This window comes from Echeneis naucrates, chromosome 5 (assembly GCF_900963305.1).
Source record: "Echeneis naucrates chromosome 5, fEcheNa1.1, whole genome shotgun sequence".
NCBI lineage: Eukaryota > Metazoa > Chordata > Actinopteri > Carangiformes > Echeneidae > Echeneis > Echeneis naucrates.
The window spans coordinates 25,924,133-25,948,245 of record NC_042515.1 but is presented as its reverse complement, the minus strand read 5'-3'; the positions used below and the strand labels follow the sequence as shown (position 1 = coordinate 25,948,245).

Below are 24,113 nucleotides of genomic sequence, written 5' to 3'. Positions count from 1 at the left end.
AATACAGACAATTTCCACCTGCAAAGTAAGCTTTCTGCTGTGGTAGGAAAAAAAAAAAACATTTTTCAGTCTGTCTCCATCTTTTTCTGCAACTGTCAATTTGAGTAAACTCCATCAACAGCTGCAAGCTCAAAAGAAATAATCATGCTTTCTGTGCCAGTGCTTGAAGACAATGGGGGAGGAGGAGAGGTGACTAGAAAGAAAAGGGGGAAGGTAAAATATATTTTAAAAATTTAAAAAGTAGAAAATACAATTGGGTAAAAAATTTTGAACTAAACATTTGCATATTATGTCTAAGTTTGCAAATTTGCAAGTTTGAAAGCACAGACTCAGGTGCTCAAATAGGAAAGACCCACTGATGCTTCTTGTGCCATTCTCTCTCTTCACAGCAACCTGTCTTTCATGCCAGGTACTCTAAAAACCAAGGTTTTTTGTGTCTTATATCCTAGTGATGAGGGTATATTATAATGGAACAGAGAGTGCGCGTCGCACTGAGAAACCCTCTTGGACCAAACCTTGTCAACTTGGCTTCTTCTTTGCCCTTTCAAAAAAAAAAAATGGATAAAGCCCAGTCAAATATGGCTTTAAGCTTAGATTTACTTAACTGTAGTGATACAAAAACAACAACACCATTCTTGGTACGTAGGAAACGGGTAGCCCACAATAATGTCCTCTGGGACATTTGTTATCTGTGTATGTACTGCCATAGCTGACTCAGTAGGTGTCATAGTGTAGAATGTAGTCATATGACTTCACTTGCCTTTGTGTTATAGGTTGTGTCCATAATGATGTGTTTCAAACTCCATGCTGCTGGAAAGTCATGAGGTGACAACACACAACTGGAAACAAATGGTGAGGAACTAATGTTTCAGATTGTTTTTCTGCAGAAAGGACAAACAAATTAAGTGTTAAAGGTCCCGAAGAATCATTAAATGCAACGGAGCTGGACTTAAAATCTTTAGACCAATGACCTATACATTGTCCGGCATTATAAAACTGTAGACTGGTTGTCCACTGCTGGTCAGTATCATACAGAAACTGTGTAACAACTGAGTACTTTATTTGGATCATTTGTACATCAGCTTATTTTCTCATATTCACAATACACAAAGAAGTTGCTACAGTATGCATGCAGGTCAGCATATTTTTGCTTAATACTCAAACACCCGATAAGGGGAAAATGTGATGTCAGTAAATTTGACTGTGGTGGGATTGCAAAGGATGTGCCAGATGGGCACTTCTGTACCTATTCGCAATTTTATCCAGTTTGAAAATTTTAATCAGCCCAGTGTAAAAATTTAAAACAAACATCAAGTGAGTAATCATCTTGGTAATTCAAGAGGATAATGGCCTGATTATAACAGAAAGGGCAGTGCTTTTAAATTGACCTAGGGGCAAATAGGTTACAGCATCAGAGACCAGTGTAGGCTAAACTCTGTTTAATATAATAACAATATAATAGTTACAATACAATAATTTAAAATTACTGGCACTATTTCAGGAAGTGGACAGATATTGAGGTTTCGCACACAAAGTGCATTTAACTATGATATTCCTCGTATCCTTATTTTTGACGAACTGAAAATAATGGGCATATGGCCATCTTGCAAATGTACTGTCCAACATTGCATCTGCAGTTGCTGCACTCATCTCTTCTGTTCTGTATAGAAGATTAGAAGGGGAAGTGAAACATGGTGCACAGAATTTTCTCCTCTACTGATCTTGCAGTAATTTTGCTGATTTTGTATAGAAAAAGAAGCCCCACCACTTCAATCCAGGTTAAAATGCATTGTAACGAACGTTACTGACATTTGTACAGAGTACAATACTATCAACTTTTTTAATAATGCCTCGCATTACTGCAATTACGCATTACATTAATTAATTTCTTTCAGTTACGCGTTACTCCCAACACTGTCAGAGACCATATCCATGTCAGCCAATAGCTGGACCCACAGGCTCCATTGGGTAGAAACTCACTCACATTGGTAAGCTGAAGGATAGTAAAATGAGTCTTGGCTGAGGCAGCAGATTGTAGGTTTTGAGATAAACAAGAAATTTGTCAATCATGGCTGGTGACTGTGGTGTTTTCTTCTGTACTGTGGTCCAATCGATACCAATCAATTTATCATTGAACGTCAATGCAATCTGAGCATTGTTTCTGACTTCTGACGATTTACTCAGAATAATATTTCACCATGCCACAAAGCAACATTGCCTTAAACTGGTGTCATGGCTTAATTCAAGAGAAAACCTTTGGGATGTGGTAGAGCATGGCATAATTTTGCAGGTGGCAAATCTGCAAAAAAATTATGATGCAATCATAGCAACACGGAACACAACCTCAACAGAATATTTTAACCATTCTGTGGACTATTATAGTGTCCTCATAAAGACCACAGTGATTTGTATGCCCTTCACCCAATCACGATCTTGAATCCCCCACACAATTGTGATTATATTTATAGACACCACCTCAAATTACGTGCTGCTCTACTTTGGTAATGTAACTCAATATTCTTTATTTCCATAGAACAAAAATTGTTACTGTGTGTACTGTTAAGTTACAGCAAGACAACACATCTGATTCCAGTGCCAGTCAAGTTACCAAACCTTTCAAGGCCTTTCAAAAAGTATATCCAGAACAGTTTCTATGACAAATTGTATCCACATTCATATAGTAACTAACACTTTGTCCTGTTTTCTTTCTCTCAGCTCTGCTGCCATGCCTCCGGGGGAGGGGTGTCATCTTTCATTTTTAGCTGTTCAGACCCTGCTTTCTATTCTGCTGTTAGGAGCTGGTTGGCCTTTCATCTCATTAACCAAAGGCATTGTCCAGTGGTCAGACTCCTCCCCTTCTAGTCTTCACCCTACATTTACCCGGAATGATACCGTGTTCGAACACTTAGCCCTACATCCTGACGATAACATTGGTCGGGTATATATCGGGGCACAAGATCAACTATTTCAGTTGGATCGATTCCTCCAGCCTGAACTACAGGATACCACTGGACCTGTCACTGATAGTCGGGAGTGTTTACCACCTGTTACAGAGAGCAACTGCCCTCAGGCCAGGGTCACCAGTAACCACAATAAACTCCTGCTAGTTGATCCTTATTCCATGGAACTTATTACATGTGGGAGCGTTAATCAAGGAATTTGTCAGAAACGTAGTTTGGATTCTGTGGATCTGGTACTTTTTTCCACCACGCGGCCAGTAGATACCCAATATGTAGCAGCTAACCACCCCAACGTTAGTACTGTTGGGCTTGTAGTTCGGTCACATCCTGACAAGCAACCAGTACTATTTGTTGGCCGAGGTTACACTAGTAGCCATCCACCTATTTCCACTCGAAACCTTGTCCTGGAACCCATCTTTTCTTATGAAGAAACTGCCAAATTGGCTGTGGCTGGCCGTCTCTCAGAATATGACCATCATTTTGTTGCCTCATTTGCCCATCATCAGCATGTATACTTCCTCTTCTACAGACGGGACCTTAAGTCCCAGTCACGCGAATATCGTACCTACATTTCTCGTGTATGTTTGGATGACCAGGCTTATTACTCCTATGTAGAAGTACCTTTGACATGTCGCTCGAGGCCAGGAAAAATTTACAACCTGCTGCAAGCTGTCCAACTTGGGCTTTCCAAGGATGATGAAGTCAATGAAGGCTCCGATATTCTACTTGGTGTCTTCTCCACTCATTTGGCTTCTTCAACTCAGCCAAGTGAAGACTCAGCTCTTTGTATGTTTAATCTTGAAGATGTAGACCGCAGGATTAACTCCACCAGAGACCTTTGCTACACACAGATGGGTAGAGAAACAGCAGGCGAGGCAGCCTATATTGAATATGAAGTCAAGTCCAACTGTGCCAACCTGCCAGAGGTGAGTTCATCACATTGAACTACGTGTTTTTGTTGTAATTTGTTATTAGGACTGTCACCATTTACGGTGACAAGAAAAAGTGACTGAATTGTCCAGAATTATGTGCGTTTATGTCTACATAGATCTAAAAATATAGTCTGACCATTATCAAAGCTACAAAAATCACAATTTTAACTTTCAATAAATGACACACTTACTTTAAGCAATTATCCGTCTTTGTTCCTAGTGTACACATCATTCAAACATTCACAGTTTCGGTTTGAAAACATATATGAAACTCTACCTTAGTAAAGAAAGGCAACACATGGCTGTCAGGAGTTAGCAGACCTGGAGTCCAATCAATTAAATCAGTTTAAAGGTGTGGTTGAGAGCGATTTTGGCTCATGAGACTCAAAACACTCAAAGGTGCTATTCTCCTGATATGAACTCTGCATCACAAAGAGCTCTGAGGACCTATGATCAGAACTGTTGATATATTGCATAATGTTGTTATGTTACAAAGTATTCTCAAGGAATTTAGACATCCATCAGTCTACAGCCTTGACGAGTTATATATAAATGGAGGCTATAGGGTTCTGTGGGCACTCTCTTTAGAAGTGGGTTCCCTGCCAAGATGACTCCAAGACACAACATAGAAGCTTACATATCAGTAGAAGCTGGCGTAGCAGCAGGATAATGACCCTAAAACAAATAAATCTACTAGTTTCTTGTGGCCCAATCTTAGCCCAGATTTCGTGCCATTTAGACCATTCATTTAATTTTTCCACTATCAATGTCTGTCAATGTGTGTAATTGATAAAGAAAGTTTTCACACTGTGCCATCCCCATACCACACAAGGTTAAGATTGTGTGATATTGTCACAAACGCACTGTTTGACAATATTCTTGACCTTAAATGAAGAGCAAATAACATTTTATCACCAATTCATGCTGAAAACCAAATAATTCAAAAAAATATAATTTTCTTGCCACTGTAAAACAGTAAAATGAAAAGTCACTCATAGTACATGTGGTGGAAATAGGATACTGTCATGTGACCTCTTTGAACTGAAAGTGTAGCCACTGTGTTAAATATCTGTCTTCCTTTAATTGAATTCACTTGAACCCTCTCAATTCCTAATTTAGAAATTACAAATTAATAAGTTGTCAAGGTGGGCAACACTTTCATTTTTTTGGCTTTAAATGCCTTTACTAAGTACTAAATGGTGGACAGGCTGACAGGAAACAGTGAGAAAAAGAGGGGAGTGACCTTGCAGCATAGGTCCAAACCTGGAATCGAACATGGGACGCTGCAATAACCTTGCATGTGTACTAACCACTCAAGTATCTGCACTGTCAACAGCCAGTTTTTAATAGAATCTAAAGGAAGTTGGACCCTTGTAACTTGCACAATATTTCTTTGATCAAAATTTACTTTTAATAGCCTTTGATCTGAAACACAGTAAAACTGTTGGATTTCTAATGTGTGATCAGGAAGTTAGGAGCAAAACAATAAACATTCTTGATAATAGATTGATGATTATGATTGATCAATCATTTTTGACCTGGAAGCAGGTTGGACCCTTAATAATGATACTCCCTTTCCTAGTGGGTTGCAGTAACTGTGGTGATTGAAACAAATCATTTGGTAGGAAAAGTGTTTCAGTGGATCTAATGTCGTTTAGAGCCAGGTGGACAATTCAGGTGCTTTCACAATTCAATTTGGTGTTGATTCCTCTCCTTCAAAAAGTTTCCTTTTTATGTGGAGTAGATTTTATGGTAATCTAAGTATAATAAATGATTGTAGATGTTTTGTGTTGGCCTGGAGAACTCCTATGATGTGAGTGCAGCAATTATGCACACCACCATGCTGCAGCCTGTTTCAAATTTTATGTAAGCATTTTTGCAATAGTCGCACATTTGCATAGATCAATCAGCTATGATCCCATGATCAAATGTTTGACTAGGTTTAGAAAAAGATTGATCATTTTGAGAGTATGTCGCAGAATCAGTCAAATGTCCAGCTCAGTAATTTCAGATAATGCCATGATGAAGTAGGCTTGAGTCAGTGTTAAGCAGCAGTTGAATGAACACCAGTAATTTGTGTGCTGAAATAATTGTATTGTGTTGTGCTAAGCTTTGAGGACATGGCTGAGCTAGCTTTCGTCTCCAGCAGTTCTGTGGGAGGAGCACAAGCTTTCCAAACGTAATGATAAAATGTGTGATAATCACGGGTATAATTAAATGCATGGTCATTTACATGTTGAGTCTAATAACAAAGTCAATGCAGAGTTGAGGCTCTTACTGTGAACATCTGCATGAATCCTGAAATTACCCACAATGACTCAATTTATGCTAAGAATTAATTCAGATACAAACTCTGAGAACTGGGATAAAAACTGAGTAAAAGGCAAGTAAAGGGACTAGTAGAGAGCAGACTTCAATTGACAGAGCTCCCAAGTTCACTACCTCTGTTTTATATTGTTAAAATTACCAGTGATGGAGCAACAAACCTGCTCTCAAATGCACTGAAGAGAGAAATGGCATGGTTGGAAATTAACCAACAATGCTGTCTTCTGCCAAACTGGGTTTACCAGAGACAAATCCATGAAAGGTTTTAAGGCACATACATAGACTCTTGTCTTCAACAGTAAATCCTGCTGGGATGACATTGACAAGAACATTGCTTTTACATCTCTGGTGACATACAATTCACTGAGAAGTCAATGACAAATCACTTGAAGGACTTTCAAAGCAGTAATTAAATTTCATGTGTAAGTTGGTGTGCTATTTACCTATATGATTTAATTTTACTTGAACATGATTCTCTCATGTATCCTATTAGAACACCCTGGATGCCTACCCCTGTGGTTCTGACCACACCCCCAGCCCAATGGCCAGTCGAATTGCTGTGGAGGCAGAAACAATATTGGACAGCCCGTCTGCCCGTCTCACTGCTGTGTCAATCAGTGTAAGGGCAGGACATACAATTGCCTTCCTAGGAGACTCTAAAGGAAACCTGCACAAGGTAATAGTGTCACAGCTTGTACAGCATACACAGACAAGTTATCAGTTTGCATTCTGGTGTGTGTCTCCTCAGGAAGCAGGCATTGTCACTACATAGTCTAATTGTGATATGTAATTGTGACTTACACAAGCCCATGCAACAGGCATGGCAGTCAACCCTGCAGTTTGGCTTTTCTCTCTCTTCTCCTGCAGAGGCTAGCCACTGTGTATTCTGTCCATTTTTTTGAATTGATGTGTATATATTTAATTTCACATTTCAACTCCAATTTCTTGGGTTAGGGTTCCTTCAATAGCATATAATGATCTTGACAATAATGTACAAATAATATCATCAACCAAATTATTTTTATGGGGAAATATAGTCCAACAAAAATAGTTAGGGTGACATCTCCAATCAGCTTTTCTTTCAATTTAGATTGAAATATATATATATATATATATATATATATATATATATATATATATATATATATATATATATAAAAGCAGGGGGTCCCCGCTTGATCTCTCCATCACTTTGGGGGCACTTGGCCTGGAAAACGTTGAAGACCCCTGTCTTATGCTATTATGATTCAATTAGAAAAAAATTATACTATTATTCACAAGTTTTTATTGTTTTTTGGTTTTAATTACATACAATGCATATTAATGCATAAACATGAGCTGTTTCTCTGACACCCCGTCGCGGATTGGCCAATACATATTTAATAGTAAATAAATAATGATAATAGTAATGACATCAGATAATATAAATCTTACATGCAAATCGTAAGATTCTTACATAAAAAACCTTTTCTCTCTTTAACACTTTAAAATTGGAAAATAAGTAAATAAACATTGTACAGCAACCTATATATACCTATATGATCTTTAGTTACAGTCATTAAGTCACATTTCTTGTCATATACACTATTATGCAAAAAGAACTTGATCAGAAGAGTCATATTTGCAAGTGGAATTTGACAGTAGATACATTATCATACTATTAATTTCAATACATTTCCTCAGGTGTTCTTGGGGCCAAATGGTGAGGTGGAGGAATATTCTGTCATCTCCATTCAGCGGAACACAGCGATCAATGCAGACCTCATCCTTGACCAAAAGGAGGAACATCTCTTTATCATGACCCGTAACATGGTACATGAACATACATGCACATATTCATACACATAGATGGAACATACAATAATTCATGTAATCACATTATTTTCTCTTTTTCCATGCATAATAATAATAAAACTACATACAAAATACTTGCAATGCTTATTAAAATGCTTATATCTGTTTAAATTCTCCCTATTCCACTTGGGCTTTCTGCAATTGGGATGATTTTAATGACCTTATTTTCATTTTGCATTGTTCCAGTAAAGAAAATAGGCCAACTATTCTCAATAATCTGGTTTTGGAAGTTTTGTGAAAACGGTTTGCACAACTGAACATGATTGTGTCATCCTGGTTCCAGCTGCAAAAGAGACCAGTGGCTGAATGCCAGCAGCACACAGGCTGCCACTCCTGCCTACTGGCCCACGACCCCTACTGTGGCTGGTGTGTTCTGGAGGGAAGGTGAGAACAACACCACCTGTTAACTCCAGCCCTGGTTGTGTTGGAATCTAGCAATTACATTATTTACCACTTGTATGTGAATTGAATCGAGTCCACAGATAAATAGAATTCTAGGAAGTATCCGAATTGTCATTGTTGTGATTAAATGCAATATGCAAAAGATTGGTAGCAGCAATCATCTGGGAAGGATTCTTTTGTGTTGAGGCCAGTCTTGTATAAATGTTTAGATTAATATTTGATCATACAAACTGTATTATTTATTTTTGACATAGCTCATCATTTGTTCATGTATAAAATTTTAAGTTTACTATTGTTGAATTTTACAATCCATATTATATTATGCAATATAAATTCACTCATTCATTGTAATGTGAAATGCTTTTCATTTAGATTCACTTGGATCTGGTTAGTAACATTAAAACACTCCAGCTTGTCGAACTATCAGACTCCTTGTAGAACTGTATTTAAGTCTCATGAGAGAAATCTACCTCTCTGTCCCATTTGTGTTTCTATCTCTGTGTTGTTTATATTAATGGTGCAATCTTGTGTTTTCCCTGCAGATGTGTGTTGCAATCTGAGTGTGCACGTGGGAACCAGCTAGGTCAGTGGCTGTGGAGTTTCGACATAGAGCAGCAGTGTTTGACCATACAGGACTTAAGCCCCTCCAACATCAGCAGAGAGGAGAGCAAGATGGTAAGTCTTGGACAGAAACCCCAAGAGCAAAGGAGCAGATTAAAACAGTTGATGTACCTATTCTACCGATTGATAGATAGAAATAGATCACAGTTCCACATAGAGGTAAGGTTTTAGCCAGTTGAATTACTCAGATATTTTCAGTTCATTATGCATCTGTTGTGGGACTGTGGTAGAGAACATTAGTTGAGTTGGCAGCTTGGTTAAATTTGAGTAGTTTCAGCAAATATACAGAGCACCATGCTTTTTGCACATTGTGTTGTTGATTTCATTTTAATGTAATACTCTAATCTAAGATAATCTGTTCTTAGTAAACCATAATAACCAACTGAGGTTTTTATAGGCTTTTGGCCAGGGCCCACTTAAAAAAAATCTATTTGATCGCCCTGCTTAAATAAAGGCAAAACATTTTTAGCTAATTTATTGAGAAAAATACACAGTTCTAGTGCAACATTAATTGATCATTCCTTTGGGGTTGTTCAAACAACTTTGGCGAAAAACATGTACTATATTACATTCAACTTCGTGTTTATGTGCAACAGAATATGTGAAAATGGTTGGGACAGGTTTAAACAAGGATTATTTGCAAGAGAGTTCAGCGTTTTGAGGAAAAGCTTTACAACTGACTGTGATATTGGAGAAATATAAAACATCACACCCTCCAAAGAGCTGACTTCTGAGACTTAATTAGGCCCACCAGTAATGGACAGTTGAGAATATTTCAGGGCAGAACGGCACATAGTGATTAGCCCCACAGCAAGAAGGTTGTAGGTTTGGTTCCTGGGTGTAGTAACATTAAAACACTTCACACTTGCATGGTCTCCCCATGCTTGTGTGGGATTTCTCCAAGTCCTCCGGTTTCCTCCCACCGCCCAAAAACATGCATGTTTAGGTTGATTAGTGACTCTAAGTTGCCCATAGGTCTGAGTGTTAGTGGTCCGTATGTTGACCCTGCGATGGACTGGCGAACTGTTCAGGGTGTACCCAGCATTGGCTCTAGCACCAAGTTCGCTCAGTGTGGTCCACGCTCCAAATTTTAATCTAGTCTTCAAATCAAACTTATCAACATTCAAATGTATGAGTGGTTTGAGTGGATCAGATGTGGATCAGATTCATACCCAATTATTCTTTTTCTATTCAGTATTTACCCATTCTCTACCAGTTTGCTCCTTGATGTTGGCTGTCACCCTGAGAGGCAGTTTAGGTTTAGATTTTTTAATTTTTAATATGGTAGTCTCATCAGCAGATATGGACCCCATATTAATTTCCGAAGTCCACAAGCACAGTAGGTCTGTCTGATGTGTTCCAACAGTATTTTTAAAGTCTTCCAATTTTTTAGGTGTCTCTGTCAGTCTCGGGTCTACCAGTGTTGGCGAAAGATGAAATCTACTCCTGCTTCTTCCAGGACCAACACAGTCCTGCCACTGTCACCACAACAGGAGTCAAATGCCTTTCACCCAACAGCAGCAGGGTACCAGTGGTGCCTTCAGGACAGGGTGAGTGTGCTATACTGTAACTGATATAAATGTGCATCTCAATAAAGTTGAATATCATCAAAAAGTTGATTTATTGAGTAAATCAATTCAGAATGTGTTATCCATTATAGATTCATTACACACAGACGCATGTTTCAAGTGTTGGTTTTGTTTTTTGATTATTATAACATACAGCTAATGAAAACCCAAAATTTGGTATGTCAGAAAATGTGAATATTAATTCAGACCAATTTACAAAAAAAGAGAGGGGGTTTTGACAAAAATGCTGGACTACTGTAAAGAATGAACATGTACAGAACTGAATACTTGGTCAAAGCTACATTTGCATAAATAACTGCAGGCGTGCGGCATGTCATGCAGGTGATCAGTCTGGCACTGCTGATACATTATGGAAGCCCAGGTTGCTGTCTTGCATCTTTCACTCACAATATCCCACAGATTTTTTTTTTTTTAATGAGCTTTAGGTCACCCAAGTTTGCTGGCCAATCAAACACAGGGATACCATGGTCCTTGTGTTTGAGTGCACTGGAAAATGAAATCAGCATCTCCATAAAGCTGGCAGCAGAGGGATGTATAAAGTGCTCTAAAACTGCCTGGTAGCTGGCTGCACTGACTTTGAACCTGATAAAACATATTGGAACAACACCAGCAAATAATATGGCTCCCCAAACCACCACTGACTGTGGAAACTTAACACTGGACCTCAAGCAATTTGGATTCAATGTCTCCCCTCTTTTCCTGCAGATTCTGGGACCTTTGTTTCCAATTGAAATGAAAGATTTACTTTAATCTGAAAAGGGGATGGGCAGGGCGGCATGTAGTAGTTTGTGCTGTTGGGTATTATTCCCAGATCTGTGGCCTTGCTGTGTTTGTTGCTGAGTTTGCATTTTCTCCCCATACCTTCATGGGTTTACTCCCACAGTCCAAAGACATGCATCTGAAAGTTGATGGGTGACTTTAAATTGCTTGTATGTTGGTCCTGTGACCTGATGACCTGGCCTCCTGTAGCATTGGCTGCCATTGACTCCAGCAACTGCGCAACGTGGAAACGGATAAACTGTAGAAAGTGAGTGAATCAAAAGAGGACTTTGGGCCACCGAGCAACAGTCCAGTCGTTTTAGTCCTCACCCAATGGAAGACGCCTCTGACGTTGTCACAAGGAATGCAACATAGCCCATATTCTAGATATTTTTGTGCGTGGTAGCCCTTGAAGCACTGACTCTAGCTCCCCCACTTGTGAATCTTCCCCCCAGGAAGAAGGCAAAATCGAATTGCAGCAGGCTTTCTTCAAAGGTGGATAATTTTTCTATGGCGTTGTCCCAGATGAGATCAATGCACCTGGCTGACTGCTCTAATGCTTCGGTGGAGAGCTTTGATGCTTCATGGGGTGACCCTGATGCTTCCTTGGAGGATGAGCATGATATGCCTGTGCTGGTTCCAGAGGATGATGCGCTTTCTCTAGCAGCTTCAGCTACTGAGTTTACAGGTGACACAGAAGCTGGGACCTCCCCTGTCTCAGAGCCAAGCACCTACTCCTCACCTCAGAGTTCACTGGTTTGGACGGAGGATAGTTCCATGCGGGCCACTTTACACATGGCCCTGGACCACTAGGGGCTGAACATACCACAGCCAGCAGAATCAATTAATTCTCTTCCCTCTTTAGACGAAGGCCTACACCCTCTGTTACTTGCTGCCTGGAGAGAGTAAGGCTTATTCCTGGCTGCAAACCACTGGCTGAGCCCTGATACCCATGCATGAAGCATCAAGCATTCAGGCTCTCCCTCTCCCCAAGGGTTTTCACAAGGTACGTGGCAACGGCCCTTGCGCTTCTGCATTCCGAAATTATGAAACTTCTGCCTTACGTAGACAACCAATTCTGTGCACCATCATGGGCTCAGGTGTCCCAAGACACCATGCATCTTCTATCCCATTTGGCCCATCTAGGACATAAGATAAAAATGGAAAAGAGTTGGCTGGAACCACTGTAGATCACAACTTTGATTGGCGTGGGATTGAACATATGAAAAATATGAAAGCATGTCTGCTCCCTCCCCCACATGAGGACGACATCCTACACCTTCTGCTTCTGTTTCAAAAAGGAGAACTGCTGCTGTTTCCCTACTGGGCTTATCACTATGCCCCCCAGCAGAAGTGGTTGAACAGCTTCCACCTGGATGCCAAGCAGCACAGACATGGAAGGTTCAGATTGTCCTGACTGTGAATCCTCACCTTGGCCAAGTGGCATCGCCAAGGGCTCCATCACATCTTGCAGAGAGACTGTCACTACAGATGCCTGCTCCTCGGGATGGGGTGAATTGTGAAAGAGAAGGATAGTCATGGGCTGTGGTCTGTGGAAGACCGTGCTGAACACATCCATGTGGGAGAGCTACGAGCAGTGCATCTTGCTCTCAAGCACTTCCTGTTGTACTCAAGAGATGCTTCTTCTGGATGTCTTGTGAGAAGACTTTGTAGGAAATTACCCTCTTGTGACACAGGAAGATAGTCTCTTTCTGTTCATCCAGGGGTCGTGGGTAACTCTTTTGGTATACACACTTGAACTGTGTGTGAAGGTAAATATTCAATGCTTTAAGTGCATGGCACAGTCATTCAGGATTCATAGAACTATAGTTACATTCATAACTTTGTTACTTCTTCTCTCCTCCTCTGCCAACCCCCACCCCCCTCTCTTTCTCTCTCTCTCAACCCAAACACTTGAGGCAGATGGCTGCCCTCCCTTAGCCTGGTATTGCCCAAGGTTTCTGCCACTTTAAGGAGGTTTTTACTTGCCACTGTTGCCAAGTACTTGCTGTTAGAGGGATGTGCCTCTTGAAAAACGTCATAAAGAGTTTGGTTTGGACCTGCTCTTTGTGTAAAGTTCCTTGATACAACTTTATGACTTTTGCAGTTTTTAAAATTTCCGTATTTGAGCATGTGTTTTACATGTTTTACATCTTTATTTTTCAATTCACTTTGTCAGAAGATGGAGAGTCCACATGGGCTTTATCATGCATGTGTTTTATCTGCTCAAACCATTTTTTCTTCTCTGTGTTCTGTGGAACATTATTTTCATCCCATATTTAATTAATCTGACATGAAATCCCACTATGAGCCCTACTTGCTAAAATCTATGCTGATGTTAACCTGTGTTGTTTTAGCACGTCCTCATGCTCTCTTTTTCTTTTTTTTTTGTGTGTGTGTGTGTGTGTGTGTGTGTGTTCTTGTCAGACTATGTTACAGTTACATTGTCTCTTCGTTTCGGCAACATCACCGTCACAGAAAAGGATTTCATCTTCTTTGACTGCATGGCTGTTAAACAACTGTCTGGCAGCATGCCGTGAGTTACCACTGATGTATTATTAGTTCTCCTCTTCTTCTCCTCTCATCCTGATCGTCTCTGTCTCTGGTAACTTCTAACTGCATATTTTGTGCTCTTATTGTTTGTCTTATTCTTACCTGTATTTTTTTTCTTCTTTTTGGTGTACATATCAAATCTCCTATCACCCTCTGTTGTGTCTTTTTCAAATACTATAAAATAGTTTCATCAGCCTGTAACTTTGTTTTATCTTAAACTTTCGCAGAAACACATTTTAAGTCTATGTATTTCAGCTCATACACTGGCCAATCCCTTTATTAGGAACATTTCCACATCTTATTCATTCCATTTTCCATTCACCTAATCAAGTGGCAAAGTAAGAACTGGGTTCTTACTTAGATTCAGGTGGGTAGCTACAGAGTGGGGAAAAATGTGGCCTCTGTGAATTTGACATAGCGTAACTATTTTCCTGGAGCAGTCTGGTTTGGGTTTTTCCAAAGCAGTCTCTTGTTGTTACTCAGAATGTAACCAAAACAAACAAAATTATGTTATGTGAGTTGCAATGATGCAAAAGGAAAAGCCTTGATCAGAGAGGTCAAGGGATAGTGGTCATACTGGGATGAGCTCATTAAAAGACCACAGTAACATGCAGTAACAGTAACAGCTAACAGTAACAGCTCATTTCAACTAGTGTTGGTACACGGATCCAGTTCTTTTTTGGAACCGGGTCCAAAATTCCAGTTCCGGAACCGGTTGGAACAATCCACCCCCAAACTCAGTTGAAGCTTTGTTTGTCACGACACAATTTTTTACAGGTCATATCAATTTGGATTAAGGAAGGATTGACTAGGAAACACTCCAGTTCAAACAGTGCCAACTACTCCTCTAACAAAACTCTAAATTATCTATATTTTTTTCTTTGAATAAGGGAAAATGCCTTCTGAACAAGCACCAGAACTGCAGTCGGCATCTTAAATGGCAAACGTCCTGGTCCTTATGTGTTTCTCTACTTTACACGCTACATGCTCTGGGTCCCACTTCCACATACTCTGCAAGGTCTAAAATGTCTACCTTCAACTCCCGAGAAAGTTGAAGCACATCCTCCCACATCCGTCCAAAGATTGGCTTGTTTAGGTTGGTTGGTCATTTTAAATTGCCTGTAGGTGTGAGTGTGAGCGGATGTTCGTATCTGTCTCTTTGTATGCTGGCCCTGCAATGGACTGACAACCTGTCCAGGTTGTGCCCCACCCTGGCCCAATGTGAGCTAGGAATGGATCCATCAGCCCCAGCAAACCAGAAATGGACAAGCGGTAAAAGAATGAATGAATCTCTCAGTGAAGCAGTTGAAGTGACTATGTATCTAGTTACCCAAGCCAACACCCTAAGCAATGCTCCCACCTACCCAAAAGTAGAACTGTTTCTCCCATAACAAAGATTGAAAGGCAACAGCGGCTGAAACCATTTTTCTTTGAAAAAATCAAGGGCAATTATTAACAATAGGTCTTAATCAAATTGAAAATCCACTTGCTTTAATCTTTCTGGTCTCCTTTAGCTTTGCCATGCCTGCTCACGTTATGAGACACTCTTTGTGTGCTGCTCATCCAACCACATAACATGATAACTGGTGATGGCAAATTGAGGCTGAATTTACTTAAACTATCAACCTTTCATACCACTCATGGCAAATTGGCAACAATTTAATTTTACAGCCTAAATTAGCTGTATGTCTCTCTCGCCATTTTTCCAGCTTGTCCTGTCTGTCACACACATCTCACCTAAACCAATTATTTATCATACCATACCTGTTTGTTAACCTCCAGTTACATGTCTACTCTGTTGTCTGTCTGCAGTTGCCGTGGTTGTGTTTTGAGCCGGTGGGGCTGTAACTGGTGTGTTCACCAGCACTTGTGTACCCATAAGCCCACCTGTGAGGAAGGGGTGATCATCTACAATCAGCACGTAAGTAAGAAATGTAATTTCACTTGTGCGAAAATATAGCACTCACTGTAAAATACAAAGATTTACAACCAAGGGCTCTAATAGGTGAACTGCAGTCCAGGTTCAGATCCAGACAACCCCAGATGCATAACCTAGAAGTATGTACAGAATTATAACATTTTTCTTCTTTTTAGGCATTTTTGATATTTTTTTTAATCATAGTGGAAGTCAGGAGAGACAAAGTCTGTGCAGAGAGAGGGAATGATTTAGCATAGGATTAGGTCGATCTCAATCTTTCGGTCACTAGGGCCAAGTCTTAATGGTAAGTGCTCGTTTAGATGCATGCAGCAGATTCAGATCAGTTGGAAGAAGCAGCAGGAGCACAAGCACAAGTTATGGACATGCCGCTTTATTTTCCTATCCAGCTTTAATACTTCTGTGCAGCTGTAACATATACATTGCACATTGGACAAATATCCAACTCCACCTTTGTGAATCACCTTCAAAAAGCATTGCTGTGCATTTCTCATAAACGACACCAAGTTTTCAACATCACCTACAAATCCACTGTCATTGTCAGTTTTTTTGTTTTTTTGGTTTTGTTTTTTTTAACTTCTGATTGACTCCTCATTTCCTCCTTCTCCTTCCATGGCACTCCCATAGTTTGCACTCCCCACGTCAGCACCTCTTCCATCTAAACCTATTAAAGTAATCAAAAGACCGAATACCACAACGGCTGCCCCTACATTCACCACCATGAGAACTGCTAGAACTACTACTTTTGTCAGAACATCTATTGACCCTGTCACTTCAGCAATCACACAGGAGGTGACTACCCCTCCTGCTCCCACCCCTCCACCCACTACCAGCCCTGGGATAACCACCCCACCCACCACCCTGCCTTCTAAGCCAACGACTATCCTGTCACCAACCACAGCAGTCCCATCCATGACTCCACCTATAGTGGGCACTACCAGGAAAGACGGAACTGTAGCAGGAGAGCTCACTAGTGTAACCACACCTAGCACTAATGGTGCTGCATTTATACCCAGTGTTGCTCTGGTGACTTCAGAGCCAGCTCCTGTCATTGTGTCTGAACTAAGTAGAGAAAGCGACCCTGTGATGTCTCTGATGATCCCAGACTCCTCGCCCCTGGAAGTGGTTATAGAGTTGTCCCCCAGCAAGTCCCATGATGCTGAAGAAGCATTGAGCCTACCTCAGCCTCCCACACTGGCCTCATCTGGCTTCCCACCACTCATTCCTTTTACTGTGGGCACACCAGCCAACTCAGAGCTCCATCAAGACCTGACCCACACAACAATCCCAATGCCCACACAAGACATTGAGAGCAGAAGCCTGGAAGTGCTCCTCTGGTCAAAGGAAGAAGTGGATGTGTACACAAACAGTGCTGTTCAATCAGAAAATGATACAGCAACATTTTCTGCTGCCACTGTGTTGTCAGGCGATGGTGAAGTTGACCACGCCCATTCATCCAATATCCAGCTGTTGGATACTGAATCACAGTTAGACTACCAATATGATCCAGCTGAAGCGTTCCTCCCGGTGAGTTCAGCCACCTCTTTTCACCCCTCTCTTGTTTCTTCTTTTAAAAGTTTCAGCCTCTGACTTAGCTTCAGCAAAGCATTTTGAGTGTTTCCCTGCTTGTTCTTTGTCTGTCCTTCTTTTTGTTGTTTTGCTGCTTCATTGAGTCATTGTTTAGATGAAGAAAAGTCACATTAAAAACGCTCTTGATTATGTTGTTGATGTACACAGACACTGGTTCATTTAACTTGCAGTGTCACAATTCCTCCCCACTGGATCACAAGGAAATATTGCTACATATGTGTCTGCATGTGATCATAACGAGAGGACTTACCATCCCTCCAAACTTCAAAGGGCTTTTACTTAAGATTTTGTGCATGTGTGGGGGTTATTGAACAGGGAGATGTGGCCTCATATGTGAGCTGGGGTTCTTCAGCTTGTCCCTGTGTAGAAAAAGTCCAGGGATCATCACTGCTCCCTGTCAGAGCAGAGAGGAAGATCACCTTACTTGCCCGCAACTTACATCTCTATCAGGTACAACAGTCACGTATACTTTCAATTTCAGCACCAGTCAGCAGTGACTCTGTTTGCCTCCAGGAATTTTTATATCAAACAGAATTTGTCTTTTTTGTATTCAGGACACAGAGCTGGATTATGAGTGTGTGCTCGTTATTGAAGGACAGACTGTGGTTGTGGATGCCTACGTGGAAATTGATGACAATAATCCATTCAACTTTGACATCACATGTCAACTACACAAGGTCTGATAATGTGCTGTATATCATTATAACACTTGAATGTCTTTCATTGTGACTGTGTGGCAAGTAGTAGTGGAGTGTATGGGTGGTTTTTTGGTTTGTTTTTTTTTTTTTTAATGAAACCATTGTTTGTCCAGTATACATATTCAGCTCCAGTAGAGGAATACAATGCTATGGTGTATGTAAAGAAGCGTGACACCTTCCATGTGGACAGCTCTCCTGATCTGTATGGTGAGGTCAAAGTTTATTAGGGTTAGGTTTAATTTATTTGATTTATTATATTGGACTGTATATAAAAAGGTTTAAAACTCTGTTCTCTAAAACTCATCAACTTGACAGCTTCACTTCATAGCAAGATTTTTGAACTTGGACTGATGCCATTTTTCTGTTTTACTATTAGTGACCCTGTACAACTGCTCTGTGGGCCGAACAGACTGCAGCCGATGCCATACAGCTGACCAGAAGTATGGTTGTGTGTGGTGTGGCACTGCACAGGCCAGTTGCTTGTACTCTGACTCTTGCAATGAACCTGTACAACAAATATGCCCTGCCCCTGTCATCCATTCAGTGAGTACTTAATTGATCTCTGTTTTATTTAGTCATGGCTGATCTTCACTTTTCAGATCAGGGCTTCCTCGTAACCAGATATTATTCAAAATTGAAACTGAAAATTAATGATGGGTAAGGACATCAGTCGTATTTTTTTGACTTGCCTCAGATTGAGCCACTCTCTAGCCTTTTGGAAGGAGGCACAATGGTGACCATTTCAGGGTCCAACCTAGGACAGAAGGCTGAAGACATCCTCGACTCTGTATCAGTAGCTGGTGTGGCCTGCACTGTCATTCCCAGCCTCTATGAGGTCTCCTCCAGGTACAGACCAGCTGACAGTGATTTAGAGTGTGTCCATCCTAAATTCAGCTTTGCAAAGAGGCAGTTTTAAGAACAACCACACAACTAACACTTGGGGTGTGATGTCTGTTTTCCAGGATTGTGTGCAGGACCAAAGCCAGTGGAGGAGAGAGGGTGGGCCATGTCTCTGTTAAAGTGAGCGGAGGAGGGCTTGGCCAGTCAAAACAGACCTTCTCCTACCAGGTATAAAATTTCATTATAGAGATTTTGAAGCTGATTTCGGTTTTTGTAAATAATTAAAAAAATAAAATACAATAAGATGATGAAAAATTACCATCATAAGGATTAATGCTTTTGAGATGCTACTTTTGTCCAACTACAGTCAGAAACCCAAAGATTTACAGTGACATACTGATTTATATATAGCTGTATAAACTCAAGTATCCTGCCAGCAGCCCTGACAATTCCAGAGGCTACAGCCTATGTATGGATTATTAAACTCATTGTAAGTTTTTCCAAAAAGTAATTTGAATTTCAGTTGAAAGCTAGTAAAAATCAAAAATCCAGTATTCAGAAATACTGGAATTTAAGTAAATTTAGAATTTTGAAAAATTTTGTTCATTTATAGATGTAAAACTTGGTTGGAGCTTCTTTAGGGCCGAATTGTCATCAGTGTGAGGGAGTGGCATGAAGGTGGTCAGCCTGTGTCCCGTGTTGCTTTGACAGCAGTTTTCAGTCTTTTTTGTAATGTCAAGTCTACTGTTTTTCAATTCCTCTTCACAATACCCAAATAGATTGTCTATAGGGTTCAAGCCAAGTCAGTCGGTTGGCTAATGAAACACACTAATGTCATGATCCAAAAATCAGTCCAGTTAATAGTATTTATGGCACCGTGGGTAGGTGCAAAGTGCTGCTGGAAAAGGAAATTGGCATTCTCATAAAACTTTTAGGCAAATGCACGCATATCCAAATGAAATCCAAATGTAAGCCAAATCTACTTCTTATTTACAGTCCAATTCAGTCCAATGAAATATGGAATAATTTGAGATACTGGATTTTTGACCATCATGAGCTGTAAGCCCTAACCGAACCGTGAATTATTGTGCAGTGTTTTGGCAGGAAAGATTTTCTGTATCGGCCGTTACAAAAGCAACATTCTGTAACAGTCTTTTGGGGAATGTGCTCTGCTGCCTGTGCAGGGTATGGTGGAGTTGTGGTCAGGACTATCCATGAAAGACAGCAGTTTTTAGCTCTTCTCCACTACAGCATCAAAAATGCCCTGTGCCCAGCCAATCATGGAGCCAGCCTTCTTGTTCAGTTTATTCAATCTGTTCTTGTCACTTGCTCTGATGCTGCTAACAAACCACAAGTATGCTGGCCACAACAGACTAATCTCTATCATCTTGCTGCACATGTTAAAGGAGCTCATGGTATCAGGTATGACGTTCACCAAGCCATGCTCCTCCCAATATCTGTTCTTTTTTGTATTACTTGAGCACTGATGTGGCCCTCCAATGAGATGACAGTGGTAGCAATGGTCCAGCCCTTTTAAGTTTTAGATCCCTGCTGTACAGCAGCACTTTCACATGTGGCCTCAGACTGGTCAAGACCAGTCTCTCCAGCACCTTGATCAAATGGGATAAGTAAGTGCAATTGGTCGATATTCTTTGAGATCTGAAGGAGTTGATTTCTTTAGACAGGACCCAGGGAGGATATCTTCCTCAGGATCCTGGGGGTAATAATCATCAGAACGTGCAGCCTTTTGCTATGGCCTGTAGTTAGTCATGCTTGGTGTTCAGTGGAGGTGAAATAGAGATGCAGAACAGGACAGTTGATCACAGGAGAGTGGGGAGGACATACCAGGTCCATTTTACTCACCAGAAGTCACCTTAACTGTGCTGTGCATTGTGAACTTAAGGATTATGTAAAAACAAAGTAGTCTGAGCTAACATATTACTTTCCATTCCACTACAAACACCAATAGTGAGTGATTTGCAAAGAGCTTACAATAGTCAATCTTGATCCACCAAAGTAACTCTTATGGTCTTGTGAAAAGTTAATCCTTGGTCTAAGGTAATATAAATTACAAGCACAGATGGTTAGCATTGAGCTGCTTTGTGTATTTCCTTCTACGTCTGTCTTCTCTATTGTGTCAGGATCCATTTGTAATGGGGGTGTCACCTGAACGAGGACCCAAGGCTGGAGGAACATGCTTAACAATCACTGGCAGAAACCTGCTGACAGGCCGCCCCTCTGACCTCACCATCACTGTAGGAGGAGTGCCTTGTAACATGTGAGACACAAGCACACACACAGAGGGGGGCATGCTTATTGTTTGATAATCAATCCAGATTCAAATCCAAATTTATGTTAGATGCGGCTCAATTTATTTCTTAGTCTGTTAGTCTAACCTCCCTGTCTCCCTGTCCTCCTCAGTTTTTCTGAAGTACAGAGATCCAGTGTTCAGTGCGTGACTGGCAGCAGCAACAGGACAGGAGATCATCGTATCACTGTGCATTATGGCATCAGCCAGCGTCATCTTCACACTTCACCCTACTGCTACACTCATAACCCCAACATCACCCATTCTACACCGGCCAAGAGCTTCATGGAGTAAGTCTCATAGTGTGACCCTCACTCAACTTAGGCCTGGTTTTTGAGAGTTGTTAGTGCCAAAAACTGAAGTACTATGATTTGTAAAATTGGGTTTTCTTTTAGTGGCGGCCGATTGATCTATGTCTCAGGCCAATATTTGGACGTAGTGCAGGAGCCCCGGATGGTGGTGACAGTTAATCCATTAGAGCTGATCAGCTCAAGTAAACTGGGCAGGAGGAGGAAAAGGAGAAGTAAAGAGCAGAGGGACAGCCGAAAGAGGACTTTGGGAAAACCAGTCAGGATGATCCCTGATCCCGTCTGTGTTGGAGATCCACTCTGTTCTATCAAACAGGTCTGTGTGTGTCTTTTGGACAGAATAATGTTATCTTTGAAAGCTGATGAAAACCAGACAACAACTGCATTTACTCAGCCTAATTTTTGCAGCTTCATTGTCTCATTAGTTCATGGAACGCTGTGAGGTGAACTCCTCCTCTTTGATCCTGTGCCGCTCCCCAATGGTGGATTCCTCTGTCTGGGGGTCAAAGATCAGAGTGGAGTTCTTGCTGGACAACCTACGCTTTGACTTCAGTAAACTAAACCCTGAGGCATTCAGCTATGAGCCAAATCCCATCCTACACCGCTTGAACCAGCAGGAACCTCTGAATGCCTACCGTTACAACCCTGGCAGCTTCATACAGCTGGAGGTCAGATGAGAGGCAGTAAAATCCTACGTCTATTAAATAGAAACCAAAACAAACCTACACACATTTTGGTTTCAAGCTATGTAACCAAAATACAATTTAAGAAGGGTTTCTTTAGGGGGGTTTTATTTAATTCAAAATAATTTCCATGCGTTCTTAGGGTGAAAACCTGGACCTGGCCATCACTAAGGATGAGATTGTGGTGATGGTTGGGGAGGGTGTGTGTGCAGTGAAGACTCTGACCAGAAACCATCTATACTGCGAACCACCACCTCAGCAGCCTGCACCAGGGCCTAATGGCAAGAAAAGAGAGGGTTCCGACAATCTTCCAGAGTTTACTGTGAGTTCACCTGTTCTCACAGAAAAGGCATGAAACATGAAAGTGTCGGCGCTTGTGTGAACACTATTCATGGATAATCAGTCATTACAGTTTCATCAACATACCACTATGTGGGATATATTTGTTTCAGGTACAAATTGGCAACCTAAACTTCTCTCTCGGTAAAGTTCTGTATGACAACCTCAGCCTCTCCACCTTTCCGCTGGAGGCTCAGATTGGAGCTGGAGTTGGGGCATCCATAGTGGCCCTTATTGTGCTCATCATTGTACTCATTTACAGGTAAGTGGTGTGACTCCTCATACTGTTGAGTGAAAGTACTGTATAAAAAATGAAAACACATAATGTGATTAGTTTGCAATGTTACAACACAAAGTTAAATGTACCACCAAAAACACTTTGAAGGAATATTTAATGATACTGAAAGACTATTATTATAATTTTTATTACTAATAACAAAAAATAAATACTATTAATACTAATTCTGTCTTAAGACCGCAGTGATTTCAGAAAATATTCCGACACATTTAGGAATGTGACAGCAAATTTCTAAGTTTCCCCACCTTTCTGCACTCAAAAAAAAAAAAAAAAATCAATAATAAAAGATGATTTCAAGAATGTTTGCAGGTTAGTTTTTTGAAAGCCTTAACTTACAAGTCTGCCTCCAAGGCCTTTTAGATAAATGAAATGTAGATGAAGCTGATTTCACTTTGCCTCGCCCTTCCACCCCTCTTGGCCATTTGGTCTATGTTGGTGCCCGTCAGGAGAAAGAGTAAGCAGGCCCTGAGGGACTATAAGAAGGTCCAGATCCAACTGGAGAACTTGGAGACCAGTGTGAGAGACCGCTGCAAGAAAGAGTTCACAGGTAAAATGGTGGAAGGGGAAAAACAAGTCACATGACTGAGAAACAAGTTTGTTTTAATGGTTTAAACCACCACACCAGATCTTTGTTTTTTTTTTTTTTTTCAGGCCCTTAGGCTAGCAACACAATAAGTGGGTCATGTGTGCATTTTTGCCTGCTCTGTGTAGAGAGACAAAGCTGCAGCAATGCAGCAGATTGTAGTTGGTAGGGAACTTGCATCAGATCAACAACAGCCACAATGAACAACACAAAAGACTTAAATAGAGCAACTTCTAACCTTTTTCCCTTTGTAATTCACCATGTCAGACTTGATGACAGAGATGATGGATATGTCCAGTGACCTGGTGGGCTCAGGTATCCCTTTCCTTGACTACCGGATGTATGCTGAACGCATTTTCTTCCCGGGTCACAGAGAGTCTCCACTCAAGAGAGACCTGGATGTTCAGGAGTGTCGGCGGCAGACAGTGGAACAAGGCTTGGTGCAGTTGTCAAATCTACTCAACAGCAAACTCTTCCTCACCAAGGTAGTGAATGTCACCATCAGATGGTAAAATAAAGCTTTGAGGAACTAAGT

General features: G+C 40.8%; 1 protein-coding gene across 7 annotated transcripts in view; it reads left to right on the top strand.

The window, feature by feature from the left end:
* plxnb1b (plexin b1b) overlaps positions 1-24,113 on the top strand; it is a 63,862-nt gene that overhangs the window by 28,472 nt on the left and 11,277 nt on the right. For 5 of the 7 annotated variants that reach the window (XR_003840721.1, XR_003840720.1, XM_029501436.1 and 2 more), the window contains 25 exons: positions 774-852; positions 1,896-1,988; positions 2,716-3,886; positions 6,711-6,893; positions 7,901-8,029; positions 8,355-8,455; positions 9,016-9,148; positions 10,488-10,644; positions 13,870-13,978; positions 15,808-15,916; positions 16,559-17,458; positions 17,837-17,971; positions 18,076-18,198; positions 18,333-18,426; positions 18,596-18,762; positions 18,914-19,065; positions 19,182-19,287; positions 21,201-21,337; positions 21,481-21,657; positions 21,763-21,991; positions 22,101-22,343; positions 22,501-22,680; positions 22,811-22,959; positions 23,442-23,542; positions 23,846-24,063. Coding sequence is in view for 5 of the 7 variants with exons in the window: in XM_029501436.1 (XP_029357296.1) it covers positions 1,933-1,988; positions 2,716-3,886; positions 6,711-6,893; positions 7,901-8,029; positions 8,355-8,455; positions 9,016-9,148; positions 10,488-10,644; positions 13,870-13,978; positions 15,808-15,916; positions 16,559-17,458; positions 17,837-17,971; positions 18,076-18,198; positions 18,333-18,426; positions 18,596-18,762; positions 18,914-19,065; positions 19,182-19,287; positions 21,201-21,337; positions 21,481-21,657; positions 21,763-21,991; positions 22,101-22,343; positions 22,501-22,680; positions 22,811-22,959; positions 23,442-23,542; positions 23,846-24,063 (5,259 nt within the window). In the remaining 2 variants the exon portion in view is untranslated. The remainder of the gene's footprint in view (positions 1-773; positions 853-1,895; positions 1,989-2,715; positions 3,887-6,710; positions 6,894-7,900; positions 8,030-8,354; positions 8,456-9,015; positions 9,149-10,487; positions 10,645-13,869; positions 13,979-15,807; positions 15,917-16,558; positions 17,459-17,836; positions 17,972-18,075; positions 18,199-18,332; positions 18,427-18,595; positions 18,763-18,913; positions 19,066-19,181; positions 19,288-21,200; positions 21,338-21,480; positions 21,658-21,762; positions 21,992-22,100; positions 22,344-22,500; positions 22,681-22,810; positions 22,960-23,441; positions 23,543-23,845; positions 24,064-24,113) is intronic. The other 2 variants (XM_029501438.1, XM_029501437.1) reach the window with 1 other exon arrangement.